At 43.5% G+C, this 13,817-nt stretch overlaps 1 protein-coding gene across 1 annotated transcript in view; it reads left to right on the top strand.

Annotated features, from left to right (window-relative positions):
• MYO1H (myosin IH) overlaps positions 1–13,817 on the top strand; it is a 240,169-nt gene that overhangs the window by 55,751 nt on the left and 170,601 nt on the right. The window contains exons 13-14 of the mRNA XM_073603280.1: positions 3,042–3,122; positions 6,648–6,739. Of these exons, the coding sequence (XP_073459381.1) occupies positions 3,042–3,122; positions 6,648–6,739 (173 nt within the window). The remainder of the gene's footprint in view (positions 1–3,041; positions 3,123–6,647; positions 6,740–13,817) is intronic.

Here is a 13,817-nt window from a genome sequence, read left to right as displayed (position 1 = left end):
TTTTTTTTAATTGTGGATGATTTTTATGTTTATAGCGTAAAAAATAAGGGTTTTTAGTGAGAGTGATATGAAGAATTGAACATAGTAGATCATATATCTTGGTCCAGAAACGAGAAGCCACAGGACATGTTCACCAAATATGTAATAAAGTGCCTCATTCAGTACAGCCGAGGAAGCATTGTGGCGAAGTATCAGGATTAAATGTGAATGGGGGATCCTGGGTAATGGGATTTTTTTTTTACCAAAAATATGTAGCAGAATACATATTGACCTAAATTGATGAAGAAATACAATTTTTTTCATTTTCTTTTTATTGGATATGTTTTATAGCACAAAGTAAAAAATATTGTTTTTGTTTTTTTTTTTTAAATTGTGGGTGATTTTTATGTTTATAGCGCAAAAAATAAAGTGGTGATTAAATACCACTAAAAGAAAGCTCTATTTGTGGGAAAAAAAGGACATACATTTTTTTTGGGTACAGCAACGCACGCAATTGTAAGTTAAAATAACGCAGTGCCGTATCGCAAAAAATGGTCATCGTGAAGGGTGGTAAAACTTCCGGAGGGCAAGTGGTTGATGAAAACTTATGAAATGAAGCTTACAAAAACCAGCAACTTTTGAGACAATAAACACTTTGGTCAGGGATATGTAACATACATCATAGTGTATAGAGTGCAGGGGTTATGATTAAGTAGCAAAAAACACAGCGTGTAGAGTGCAGCAGTTAAGATTAGTGGGGGGGAGGGGTTGAAGAAAAAGAGGGAAGGGGCATAGAAAGAAAGTTGGAGGGAGAGAAAGAGAGAGATAGAAATAGTAGAAGGGGAGAGAGAGAGGGTGGCAGGAGAGAAAGGGTAAAAACAAGTTCTGGCGCATGCATAATATGCCGTGGTCATGGTCAAGTTGTGCCTAAGACCCCTTTCACACTGGGGCATTTTCTGGCGTTTTTCAGGCGCTGTAGCGTTAAAAAAAGCGCCTGTAAAGCGCCTGAAAGAAGCCTCATCTGCAATCCCAATGTGAAAGCCCGAGTGCTTTCACACCGAGACCCCTTTCACACTGGGGCGTTTTTCAGGCGCTTTAGCGCTAAAAAAGCACCTGTAGAGCGCCTGAAAGAAGCCTCATCTGCAATCCCAATATGAAAGCCCGAGTGCTTTTACATTGCCCAATCTCGAACCAGCGCTGTGCACGAGAGCAAAGCCTCTCTCCCTCCATATAGGTTCAGACATAGCAGAGGGAGCCATTGGCTCCCACTGCTGTCCATCACAGAAAGTGAGGAGGGAGCAGGGGACGGGGCTGAGCTGCGCTCTGTTTTTCAATGGACACTCGTAAGCGAGCCTGCGCAAGTGCCCCCAGAGCAAGGGGGGAGCCAGGGGGAACAAGGGGGGAGCCATGACCCCTGGGACCCCAGAAGAGTAGGATCAGGGATGCTCTGTTGAAAACCAATGCACAGAGCAAGTAAGTATAACATGTTTGTTTTTTGTTTTTTTTAACTTAGAACCATTACAATCACTTTAACCACTTCAGCCCCCAGAAGGATTTGCCCCCTTAATGACCAGGCCATTTTTTTTGTGTCGCTATAACTGACAATTGCGCGGTCGTGCGAAGTTGTACCCAAACAAAATTGATGTACTTTTTTTCCCACAAATAGAGCTTTCTTTCGGTGGTATTTGATCACCTCTGCGGTTTTTATTTTTTGCGCTATAAACAAAAAAAGTGTGACACTTTTGAAAAAACACAATATTTTTTACTTTTTGCTATAATAAATATCCAAAAAAAAAAAAATGTCTTTATCAGTTTAGGCCAATATATATTCTTCTACATATTTTTGGTAAAAAAAAAATCGCAATAAGCGTATATTGATTGGTTTGCGCAAAAGTTATAGCATCTACAAAATAGGGGATATATTTATGGCATTTTTATTATTATTTTTTTTTTACTCATAATGGTGGTGATCAGCGATTTTTTTAGCGGGTCCGCGACATTGCGGCAGACAGATCGGACACTTTGATACTTTTTTGGGACCAGTGACACTTATACAGCGATCAGAGCTAAAAATAGCCACTAATTACTGTATAAATGTCACTGTCAGGGAAGGGGTTAACACTAGGGGGCGATCAAGGGGTTAAGTGTGTCCTAGGGAGGTGTTTCTAACTATGAGGGGAGTGGACTGACTGGGAGTAGAGAGAGGTCTCTGTTCCTAATCACTAGGAACAGACAATCTCTCTCTACTCCCCCGACAGAACAGGGATCTGTTTCTTGAAATACACAGATCCCCGTTCTGGCTCTCTGTGGAGCGATCGCGGGTGGCCAGCGGACATCGCAACCGCCGGCCACACGCATCGGCTCTGGCATCATGCCGCAGCCCCTATACCTCCGAAAGTGGCCAACGTACACCTACAGCGGTTTGCGCAGCCGTACCAACCTGCCCCTGTATATCGTCAGCGGCTGGTTATTACATTGTTGTACATAAGTGGGTTTGGGTTTAATGTTCTATAATATGTCCAAATTATTAATTCTAGTTTTGTTTTGTTTTGTTTTTTTATTTTAAACAGGTTTTTTTTTTCCTGTTCTCTTAAAACAGACACATGAATCTAATTTAAGTTAAATTAAATTAATCTAACTTCCTACTTCCTAAGTGATGTGGGAGAGCCTTCCTTCTATAATCCAGTGATCAGATTGAGAAGAGGAGAATTGCTGAGAGAAGCAGTGACTCAATCACATGTGCAGCAAATGTCATCTACATGGGCTTTATGTGTAAACAGACTAAATCATGTCTGAATTTCTGACCATTCTTTCATGTTTTGGAGCATATTCACAATGTTTAGATACTGTACACAGGAAAAATTAATATCATTGTTTTTGTTTACAGTAGAATGTAGCGCAATTCATTTATAGGTGGTTCTTGCAGTGTCCAAGTATATGTCTATCTGATCTACAGGTAAACTATTGTACACAGTATTCTGGTAAGGCGGTGAATGATATAATTAAACGTGTGTTTACATTATTATTATAAACTCATAATTATGTTTTTCTTTCCTGATTAGTGGGAGCCAGTTCATTATTTTGACAACAAGATTATTTGTGATTTAATTGAAGAAAAACACAAAGGAATAATTGCTATAATGGTAAATTAGCATTTACTAGCTGCTATTTACAAAGATAATACATTCATAGAATTGTACAAATGTTATTTTAAAATGAAATGCGCTTTGATATATAGGAAAGAAGTTTTAGTCCGCTACTGTTGAAAATGCTAGACACTTAGCTGTCATGCTGGTACAAGAGCTTCTGTAAATTCTGAGCAACCAGTATGCAGATAATAAACTCTGACTTCACTCTGAATTTATAATATGCATGCTTGTCCTAGGTCAGTGTTCCAAGAAGTATTCAAGCCAAAGAAAGCTAGGATACTATTATTCTCTGAAGGAGGTCAGCAATAGCAGCCTCCTACATCTCTCAGTAACAATTTAGAGAATACAATAATCTACTTTTGCGAACATTTTCTTAGATGAATTTGAGTATTTAGGAGAAAATGCATAGATTTCATAGGGAGGCATATCACATGTGACAGGTGAACTGCATGAGGATCCAAATGTTCCATTCTAGGCTTGGCTTAAAGTGTTACTAAACCCACAACAGTAAAATCAGTCTGTATATGCAGTAAAGCTTGCCTGTTATACTCAATGTGGAAGCTAAGGGATTAATCCTGCACATTGTGTAAAATGGCTGTTTGATCCTGTCTTTGCTGATCCTCCCCTTCTTCCACAGTCCCCAATCCTTCTCCTGACAGAACAGAGCCTTGGGGGCACTCTGTACATGCTCAGTTCGGTGTGTATCGCTAGAGCGTTTTTTTTTTTTCTTGGGAGGGTGCATGTGATCAGCACAGGGCCAATCAGCACTGTCCAGACAGAGGGTCAAGGGTCATGCATCTTCATAGAACAATCAAAGGAGAATGAAAACTCCTCCTATAAGCTTTAACCAGACACTGATAGAAGTCACAAGACTGCTATATACCGCTTATGAGAAAAGGTGTTTATCCATTTATATTGAATAAAATAACTGCATTTTCATCTTATGTGTATTGTGGGAGAACAGATATAGTGAATGCAGGGTCCTGAGTTTAGCAACACTTTAAATCCCAACTCAATTTCCCAGTCCTAACACCCTCCTACCCTGTACCCTGTTTTTAGTAAATAAAATATACATAACTACCATATTACTAAGTGTATTCCACGCACTCATTTGACAAGCCAGCATTTCTCTTTCTGACCAGCATTGGTAGTCTTCACAGCTGCTTAGAACAGTGACCACATGGAGCCATGTGAGCACTGTTTTTAGCAGCATGCTTCTGCCAGCTAGGGTTTTGTGGGGATGCACCTCTAGGGGGTGTGTCCATGATTGCTTGGGCTCCCCCTGGGAAGAACTCAGAACTTTTCCCCTCATAGCAGTCAGTGGGCATAGTCAAATATGGATGTAGTTTTAAATTAACCCTGTCAACCCCGGGGCCAGATTTACAGAATAGCCCACCTGTAAAACAAGCCCAAAAAGTAATTGCATCTCCAATTGACAGCCGCTACAAGTATTTGGCTGATGGATGAGTTGAATACTTGTTCTACACTTGCCAGCTACTGTAGTTCCTCCTCATGGCATAGATTTATAATGTAAATGTATTTCCCATTTTTTTTTTTGTAAATAAAGAATAAGTACAGTTATTGCAAGCACTAAAAGTTGAACTAATTTAGGTGAGCTAAATGTTTATTTACCCTTGAAGTGGGCCCCCTGTGATGACTGCACTCTCAGCCTTATGGCTATATCTAAAAATCAAATGAAAAATACCACTTTCGAAAGTATCGTACGATAATCAGATCGTTAGTACAGAGTTTTCGAGAGCTGGTCATGACAGTTCATTCGAGATTATCCGATCAGACGAACACAAAAAATGTTCTCGTATGATACCAGATCGTACGATTTTCGTTTAATCAGTACAGTTATCGTTAGAAAATACAATACAAATACACTACAACACATAACATCACTTCCGATGTTTTTTATTCTGTCGCCCAAGAATTTTGGTAACTTTAGTAACCTCTCCATTTTTCAATATGCGACTAGCATGCAAACAAAAATGGACGATCTGTCGTCCGATTTTTGGGATGTGTGTATGGGCCATTAGCCTGTGCACAGTTTATCTAGCTAGTGGGACAACAAACTTAACAATGTGTCAGATTTGGCTTTTTGTTTCTCCACTTTTTTGTGTCATACCAATACAAACAAAAGAAATAAACACGGAAATGCCTAAACATTTATAATTGCAACAATTTTCAGGGCGAAGTGGTTCATTATCTGAGAGAGAGTAGTTTTTTTAATAAACCTTTTGTATCTCACAGCAGGAAAAGGTGTGCGTTTGTTTAAACACAAAGCTTGTGTTTGGCTTTAAAGGGGTTGTAAAGGTAAAAATGTTTTCACCTTAATGCATTATATGCATTAAGGTGAAAAAACTTTTGACAATACCGCCGCCCCCAGCCCCCCCCGTTTTACTTACCTGACACCTCGAATCTCCGCTGCTCGTTCCCGTCATCTCTATTGCAGCTCAGCCTGGTCGCTGATTGGCTGCAGTGGATGAATTGAAAGCAGCGCAGCCATTGGCTCGCGCTGCTGTCAATCACATCCGATGACGCGGCGCACCGGGGGACGGGGCCGAGTGATACAGTGAGCGGATATAGCCGCCGGCTGTATCACGGGAGCGCGCCCGCAAGAACTAACCACCATGCGAGGGAGCTCGCATTAAGGTGGAGAGTTCTTGCGGGGAGGAGCTGAAACAGCCGCCGAGGGACCCCAGAAGAGCAGGTTCGGGGCCACTCTGTGCAGAACGAGCTGCACAGTGAAGGTAAGTATGACATGTTAGTTATTTTAAAAAAAAAATAAAATTACCTTTACAACCCCTTTAAAGCAGAACTCCATGAATTATGTTATATTGACAACTTGCATTGGTTTAGCTTGGCATGATGTAATTACCCTTATGTCTGAAAGGTTGCTTGGAATGCTGAAAATGACTGTAGCAGCCAGCGCTTCATAGAGCGATAGTGATGATCCTCTGGATCCTGCAATTAGAGAATGCCTTGTATTCACTGAAAAAAAATTCAAGGCTTTCTCTAAATGGTGGTGGTGCTGAGTGAGCAACCTTGTGTTTTCAGTGTGCAGAGGGAAAGCCATTCCAGCAGGACCCAGAAGATTGCAGCTATCACTGTATATAGAGTGGGCTACTACAGTGGTTTTCAGCATCCCTAGCAGCCTTCTAGGTATCAGATATGGTAAGTAGCTTGACCATGTAAGTTGGCAATAAAGATAATTCTTGCAGTTAAGCTTTTAAGTTGGTGACACAATAAATATCTACATTTTTAAAACACTCTTTTTTTCAATGACTCATTTAGTTTATTCTCTTAATACAGTATATGTACAGCTTAAAGAGAAGAAAATTGTTTCCCATTTGTAATATTCTTGAATTTAGGGGTATTCCAGGTCCTTGAACTCTCATACACCCTTGATTTTGATTAAATACTCACATCATTACTACCAGGGAAGTCTTTAGTTTATACATGTAAAATCTAAATTTAATTTTCTTCGTTCATTTTGTCTTTTTTCCACTGCAGGATGAGGAGTGTTTGCGTCCTGGTGAAGCCACAGATCTCAGCTTTCTAGCAAAGTTGGAAGAGAAGGTTGGGGATCATCCTCATTTCTTAACGTAAGTGTAAACGTTAACATTTCAAAGCTGATAGCGTTCTTAAATATATTATTGTTAAAAGAAACAATGTACAATATATTAGTAAATAATAAAACATTTGTTCTATAAAAAAATAATGCACAAAGGTGTACCTAGGCAATGTCACCTGGGAAAAGCAAGACTTTTCAGGGTAACAATGTACAATATATTAGTAAATAATAAAACATTTACTGTACACATAAAAAAATAAAGCACAAAAGGTGTGCCTAGTAGGGATGAGCTTTGAGTTCGAGTCGAACTCATGTTCAACTCGAATATGGGCTGTTCGCAAGTTCGCCGAACAGCGAACAATTTGGGGTGTTCGCGGCAAATTCGAATGCCGTGGAACACCCTTTAAAAGTCTATGGGAGAAATCAAAAGTGCTAATTTTAAAAGGCTTATATGCATGGTATTGTCATAAAAAGTGTTTGGGGACCTGGGTCCTGCCCCAGGGGACATGGATCAATGCAAAAAAAGTTTTAAAAACGTCAGTTTTTTCGTGAGCAGTGATTTTAATAATGCTTAAAGTGAAACAATAAAAGTGTAATATCCCTTTAAATTTTGTACCTGGGGGGTGTCTATAGTATGCCTGTAAAGGGGCGCATGTTTCCCGTGTTTAGAACAGTCTGACAGCAAAATGACATTTCAAAGGAAAAAAAGTAATTTAAAACTACTCGCGGCTATTAATGCATTGCTGGTCCGACAATACACATAGAAGTTCATTGATAAAAACGGCATGGGAATTCCCCACAGGGGAACCCTGAACCAAAATTTAAAAAAAAAAATGACGTGGGGGGTCCCCCTAAATTCCATACCAGGCCCTTCAGGTCTGGTATGGATATTAAGGGGAACCCCGGCCAAAATTTTTAAAAAAATGACGTGGGGGTCCCCCTAAATTCCATACCAGGCCCTTCAGGTCTGGTATGGATATTAAGGGGAACCCCGTGCCAAAATTTAAAAAAAAACAGCGTGGGGTCCCCCCAAAAATCCATACCAGACCCTTATCCGAGCACGCAACCTGGCAGGCCGCAGGAAAAGAGGGGGGGACGAGAGAGCGCCCCCCCCTCCTGAACCGTACCAGGCCACATGCCCTCAACATTGGGAGGGTGCTTTGGGGTAGCCCCCCAAAACACCTTGTCCCCATGCTGATGAGGACAAGGGCCTCATCCCCACAACCCTGGCCGGTGGTTTCGGGGGTCTGCGGGCGGGGGGCTTATCGGAATCTGGAAGCCCCCTTTAACAAGGGGACCCCCAGATCCCAGCCCTCCCCCCTGTGTGAAATGGTAAGGGGGTACTTTTACCCCTACCATTTCACTAAAAAACTGTCAAAAATGTTAAAAATGACAAGAGACAGTTTTTGACAATTCCTTTATTTAAATGCTTCTTCTTTCTTCTTCCTTCATCTCTTCTTCTTCTGGTTCTTCTGGTTCATGTGGTTCTTCCTCTGGTGTTCTCGTCCAGCATCTCCTCCGCAGCGTCTTCTTCCCTTCTTCTCCTCGGGCCGCTCTGCATCCATGGCATGGAGGGAGGCTCCCGCTCTTCTCTTCATCTTCTTCTCTTCATCTTCTTGTCTTCATCTTCTTTTCGGGCCGCTCCGCATTCATGCTGGCATGGAGGGAGGCTCCCGCTGTGTGACGCTCTCCTCTTCTGACGGTTCTTAAATAACGGGGGGGCGGGGCCACCCGGTGACCCCGCCCCCCTCTGACGCACGGGGACATGACAGGACTTCCCTGTGGCATTCCCCGTGATGCCACAGGGAAGTCCCGTCAAGTCACATGCGTCAGAGGGGGCCCGTTATTTAAGAACCGTCAGAAGAGGAGAAGCATCACACAGCGGGAGCCTCCCTCCATGCCAGCATGGATGCGGAGCGGCCGAAAAGAAGATGAAGAGAAGAAGATGAAGAGAAGAAGATGAAGAGAAGACCTGGAGCTTCCCTCCATGCCATGGATGCGGAGCGGCCCGAGGAGAAGAAGGGAAGAAGACGCCGCGGAGGAGATGCTGGACGAGAACACCGGAGGAAAAACCACAAGAACCAGAAGAACCAGAAGAAGATGAAGGAAGAAGAAAGAAGAAGCATTTAAATAAAGGAATTGTCAAAAACTGTCTCTTGTAATTTTTAACATTTTTGACAGTTTTTTAGTGAAATGGTAGGGGTACCCCCTTACCATTTCACACAGGGGGGAGGGCCGGGATCTGGGGGTCCCCTTGTTAAAGGGGGCTTCCAGATTCCAATAAGTCCCCCGCCCACAGACCCCCACAACCACCGGCCAGGGTTGTGGGGATGAGGCCCTTGTCCGCATCAACATGGGGACAAGGTGTTTTGGGGGGCTACTCCAAAGCACCCTCCCAATGCTGAGGGCATGTGGCCTGGTACGGTTCAGGAGGGAGGGGTGCTCTCTCGTCCCCCCTCTTTTCCTGTGGCCTGCCAGGTTGCGTGCTCGGATAAGGATCTGGTATGGATTTTTGGGGGGCCCCACGCCGTTTTTTTTTATTTTAGCGTGGGGTTCCCCTTAATATCCATACCAGACCTGAAGGGCCTGGTATTGAATTTAGGGGGACCCCCACGTCATTTTTTTTTTTTTAATTTTGGTTCAGGGTTCCCCTGTGGGGAATTCCTATGCCGTTTTTATCAATGAACTTCTATGTGTATTGTCGGATCGGCAATGCATTAATAGCCGCTAGTAGTTTTAAATGACTTTTTTTCCTTTGAAATGTCATTTTGCTGTCAGACTGTTCTAAACACGGGAAACATGCGCCCCTTTACAGGCATACTATAGACACCCCCCAGGTACGAAATTTAGGGTTGAAAATGTTTTTATTGTTATAAAACAACAAAAGAGTTAATACATTTGACATAAAGGAAGGCATATTGAAAGATCAATCAGCGAGCAAAATGGCTATCGCCCACAGCTAAGCTGATAATTTATTATGTAAAATTTTAACATAAATGAATCATGTCAAGTATCAGGATAAAAGGTCAGGAAGAAAGAGAACAGAATAATTAGGAAATGAGTAGGGGGGAAGAAGAACAGAAAAGAAAAGAGGGGGGGAAAAGGAGGGAAGAGTAGGGAGAGGGGGTTCCGCTGGCTGGAGTTGAGAAGGAAAGACTCCAGATCCCTAGACATGGTCAGGGGATCGGCTTGTGTTTAAATTTATAGGGGAAGCTGTAATCTAGGGGGCAGGGAGCAAGGAAGACAGCGTATCTGAGGCGGAGAAGAGCTGCCAAACCGACCATAAAATTGTGAATTTCTCGTAGGTGTCATTGTCAAGCGCTAGCATCTCCTCCATTCGCATGATATCATTCATGGTGGAGGTCCAGAGAGACAATGGGGGGATAGTCGTTGTCTTCCAGAAAAGGGGTATGAGTTGGCGAGCTGCCGACAAAAAAAAACGTAAAAGATTGCGTTTTTGGGAGGCTATTGAACCTGGCAGAATAGATAGGAGGGCTATCTCAGGGGTCAAGTGCAGAGGATCATCATACATTTTTTCATAAACCTGGGATACCTGATTCCAGAAGGGCCGGATCCGATCACATTCCCACCAGATATGTAGGTACGACCCTGTCGCAAGAGAACAACGCCAACACAGATTTGAAGTGGTGGGGAAGATTTTCCGTAGAGAGGCGGGGTCCCTATACCACCTCGCCATGACCTTGAATTTTTTTTCTTGTGAATAGCATGAGATTGAGGACTTATGTGCGAAATGGAACGCAGTTTGCCAATCCGCTCTGGAGATGGTCTTTCCCAGGTCTGCCGACCATACTCTAGTGTAGGTGGGAAGGTCTTTCTGTGTAAGAGAATGAATAAGACTGTAGATATATGAGAGTAGGTGTCTAGGTAACTCTTGCATAGAGCTGAGGTGTTCAAAGTCAGTCAAGGGGCGATGGGTCTGAGAGGAAGTGAAAAGATGTTTGGTGAAGGTGGAAAGGTGTATGGAAGTGAGCCAGTCTCGATTCCCTGAAGGGATGTTTGGTGTTCCATTGTCAGCCCGGATAAAGGAATGTGCTTGGGGCCAAGAGGAGCGAGAGAGAGAACCAATAGCATGAGCCCCTGTGCCTTGTGGAAAGGCGGGATTATCGAAAAGTGATGATAAGGGAGATGGGTCTGAAGATAGAATCTCGCATAGACCTCTCTTATACCAAAGTATGAGGGCAGCTGTGGTAAGGGGTGATGAATCGGCCAAAACTGATAAGTTACGTTTATAGCCCCATAGTAAAGCCCTAAGGTCAATGGGGGACATATCCTGTTCAACCATAACCGACGCTTTTTGGGAAGGTCGTGGGAACCAGTCAAGGATACGTGCCATTACTGTGGCTTTGTAATATAGCTCAAAGTCAGGTAGACCTGTGCCTCCTTGCAGTTTTGGTCGGGTGAGTAACTTAAATTTGATTCTCGATAATCCTTTATTCCACAGGAAGCGGATGGAATAGAGCGTAGAGTGGAGAAAAAGGGTTTGGGTACCATGATCGGGATGGTCTGAAATAGGTAGAGCAATTTAGGTAAGGTGTCCATCTTAAGGGTGTTTATGCGTCCAAACCAGGGTATTGGTTTGTCTCCCCAGTAGGCAAGGTCTTTACGGAGTTGAGAGAGGAGGGGGATGTAATTCAGTGTATAGAGAAGTGATAGGTTAGCCGGTATGGTTACGCCTAAATACTTAATGCCCTTGGTCTGCCAGTGAAAGGTATAGTTAGATTTGAGGGAGGACAATGTGGGAGCAGGGAGGGAGATATTAAGCGCATCAGTCTTGGAGATATTGAGTTTAAAATTGCTCAGATTTCCGATACGTTGGAACTCCAAGAACAAGGAGGGGAGAGTAATATGTGGTTGGCGTGCGTAAATGAGTAGATCGTCGGCGTAAAGTGCAAGTTTATGATGTGCGGAAGGCGTGTGTATGCCTTGTATGGAATCGTTTTGGCGAATGGCACATGCTAGATGTTCCATTACTATAGCAAAAAGAAGGGGTGAGAGGGGGCATCCTTGGCGAGTCCCATTGGAGATGTCAAATGCAGCTGAAGGAGTCCCATTAACCAGGACCGAGGCAGAGGGATTGGAGTAGAGTGACATGATTTTGGAGATGAAAGGGTGTCCCAACCCAATTTGCTCAAGGGAAAGTTTTAGTAAGCGCCAGTTAACCCGATCGAAAGCCTTCTCGGCATCAAAGGAGAGAAGGCAGATCTGTTGATGGTGGCGTTGGGCATAGGAGATGAGGTTAATAGTTCTGGTGGTGTTGTCTCGTGCCTCTCTGCCCGGGACGAAGCCCACCTGGTCTCTATGTATGATCCCGGGGAGAGAAGGAGAGAGACGATTGGCGAGGATTTTGGCAAAGAGCTTAAGGTCAATGTTTAAAAGCGATATCGGGCAGTAACTGCTGCATTGGGAAGGATCTTTATTGGGTTTTGGTATAATGGAGACATTGGCTGAGAGAAGTGTTTTGGAAGGGAGGGTGGTATCATCTATGGAATTAAAGGCCTTAGTGAGAAGCGGTACTAATAAGGGTGCAAAGGTTTTATAAAACCCCGGAGAGTAGCCATCGGGGCCTGGGCATTTACCCGGTTTTAATTCCTTGATGGCGCCAAGGAACTCCGGTTCCAACAGAGGGTCATCTAAGTCCGCGGAAGTCTGGGGGTCAATCACAGGTAGTGCCGTTTCCATTATATAGGTCCACATTGGGTCTTGGGATGGGGGCAGAGAACTCGGTGGGGAGGGTTGCGGCAGGTTATATAACTGGGCATAATAATCTTTAAATGTGGTGGATATGTCTTTGCAACCAAAAACTTTAGTCTGGTCTGGTTTGGTGATGAAGGGAATGGGAAGACGTGGGGCCCTGGGATGAATAACCCGAGCCAGATGTTGGCCGCATTTTTTGGCTATAGAGTAATAAGATTTTCGGGCGCGATCCCTAGCTATGAGAGAGTGAGAGTCTAATAATTGGAGTAGATCTCGGCGGGAGTTGGAAAGGGCCACAAAAATGGAGGGGTCCAGATTTGATTTGTGTAGGGATTCAAGATCTGAAATGCTGGTCAGGAGGCGCTTGATGTCGTCAGACCTAATCTTTTTCAGACGTGAGGATTAAGACGCCCCTGACCACACACTTCAGCGTCTCCCATTGGTTAAGTGGGGAAGTTGTATCTGCCATGTGGTCGATTTTAAAGTTGTGAATTGCTTTAGTAACTTCAGCGATGCATACTGAGTCTCGTAAGAGATTGTCATTGAGGCGCCAGGAATGCCCCCTACGTAACTGTGGGGGTCGGGCGAAAGACAGATATACAGGGGCATGGTCAGACCAAAGAGCATGTCCTATAGAGGTTAGTAAGGGTGTGTCTAGGAGGGATTGGGAGATGAGAAAGTAGTCCAGTCTGCTATATGAGTTGTGTGCTATAGAGAAGTATGTGAAATCTCTGTCAGTAGGGTGATGTATGCGCCACACGTCCACTAATTGACAAGAATGTAAAAGAGATTTTATATGTGAGAGTGAGGTCGTGGACATAGAGGACTTACCAGTAGAGTTGTCGGCAGACGGGGAAAGGGCCACATTGATGTCTCCTCCAACGATAACACTAGAACCTCCAAAAGAGGTCAATCTGGCAAGAGTGGATGATAGGAAGCGCGCCTGATCTGTGTTTGGAGCGTAGATGTTGGCGACTGTAAAGAGAAAATTATTAATTTTCAGTTTGAGAAATATAAAATGACCGTGATCATCAATATATGAGTCAATAATCTCAGGGTGAAAAGACCTATGAAACGCGATCGAAACCCCCTTGGACTTTGCAGCGGGGTTGGTACTGTGAAACCAAGTGGTATAAAATCGACTGCGCATCATGGGTATGGAATCGGTCCTGAAATGGGTTTCTTGTAATAAGAGAATATTAGTTTTCTGTTTATGGAAGTGATAAAGGATTTGGCTACGTTTTTCTGGGGTATTAAAGCCTCTACAATTGTAAGAAGCTAGATTAAGTGGTGGAGTAGCGGTCATGTCAAGGTGGGTATGAAGGGAAGGGGGAGAAAAAAGAAACAACGAGAGTCCCTCGAAAAGCTGCCCCAGCCAGCGGAGGAGTGGAAGG

Source organism: Aquarana catesbeiana, linkage group LG01 (genome assembly GCF_042186555.1).
Source record: "Aquarana catesbeiana isolate 2022-GZ linkage group LG01, ASM4218655v1, whole genome shotgun sequence".
Classification (NCBI taxonomy): domain Eukaryota; kingdom Metazoa; phylum Chordata; class Amphibia; order Anura; family Ranidae; genus Aquarana; species Aquarana catesbeiana.
This window is presented reverse-complemented; position numbering and strand designations above follow the sequence as displayed.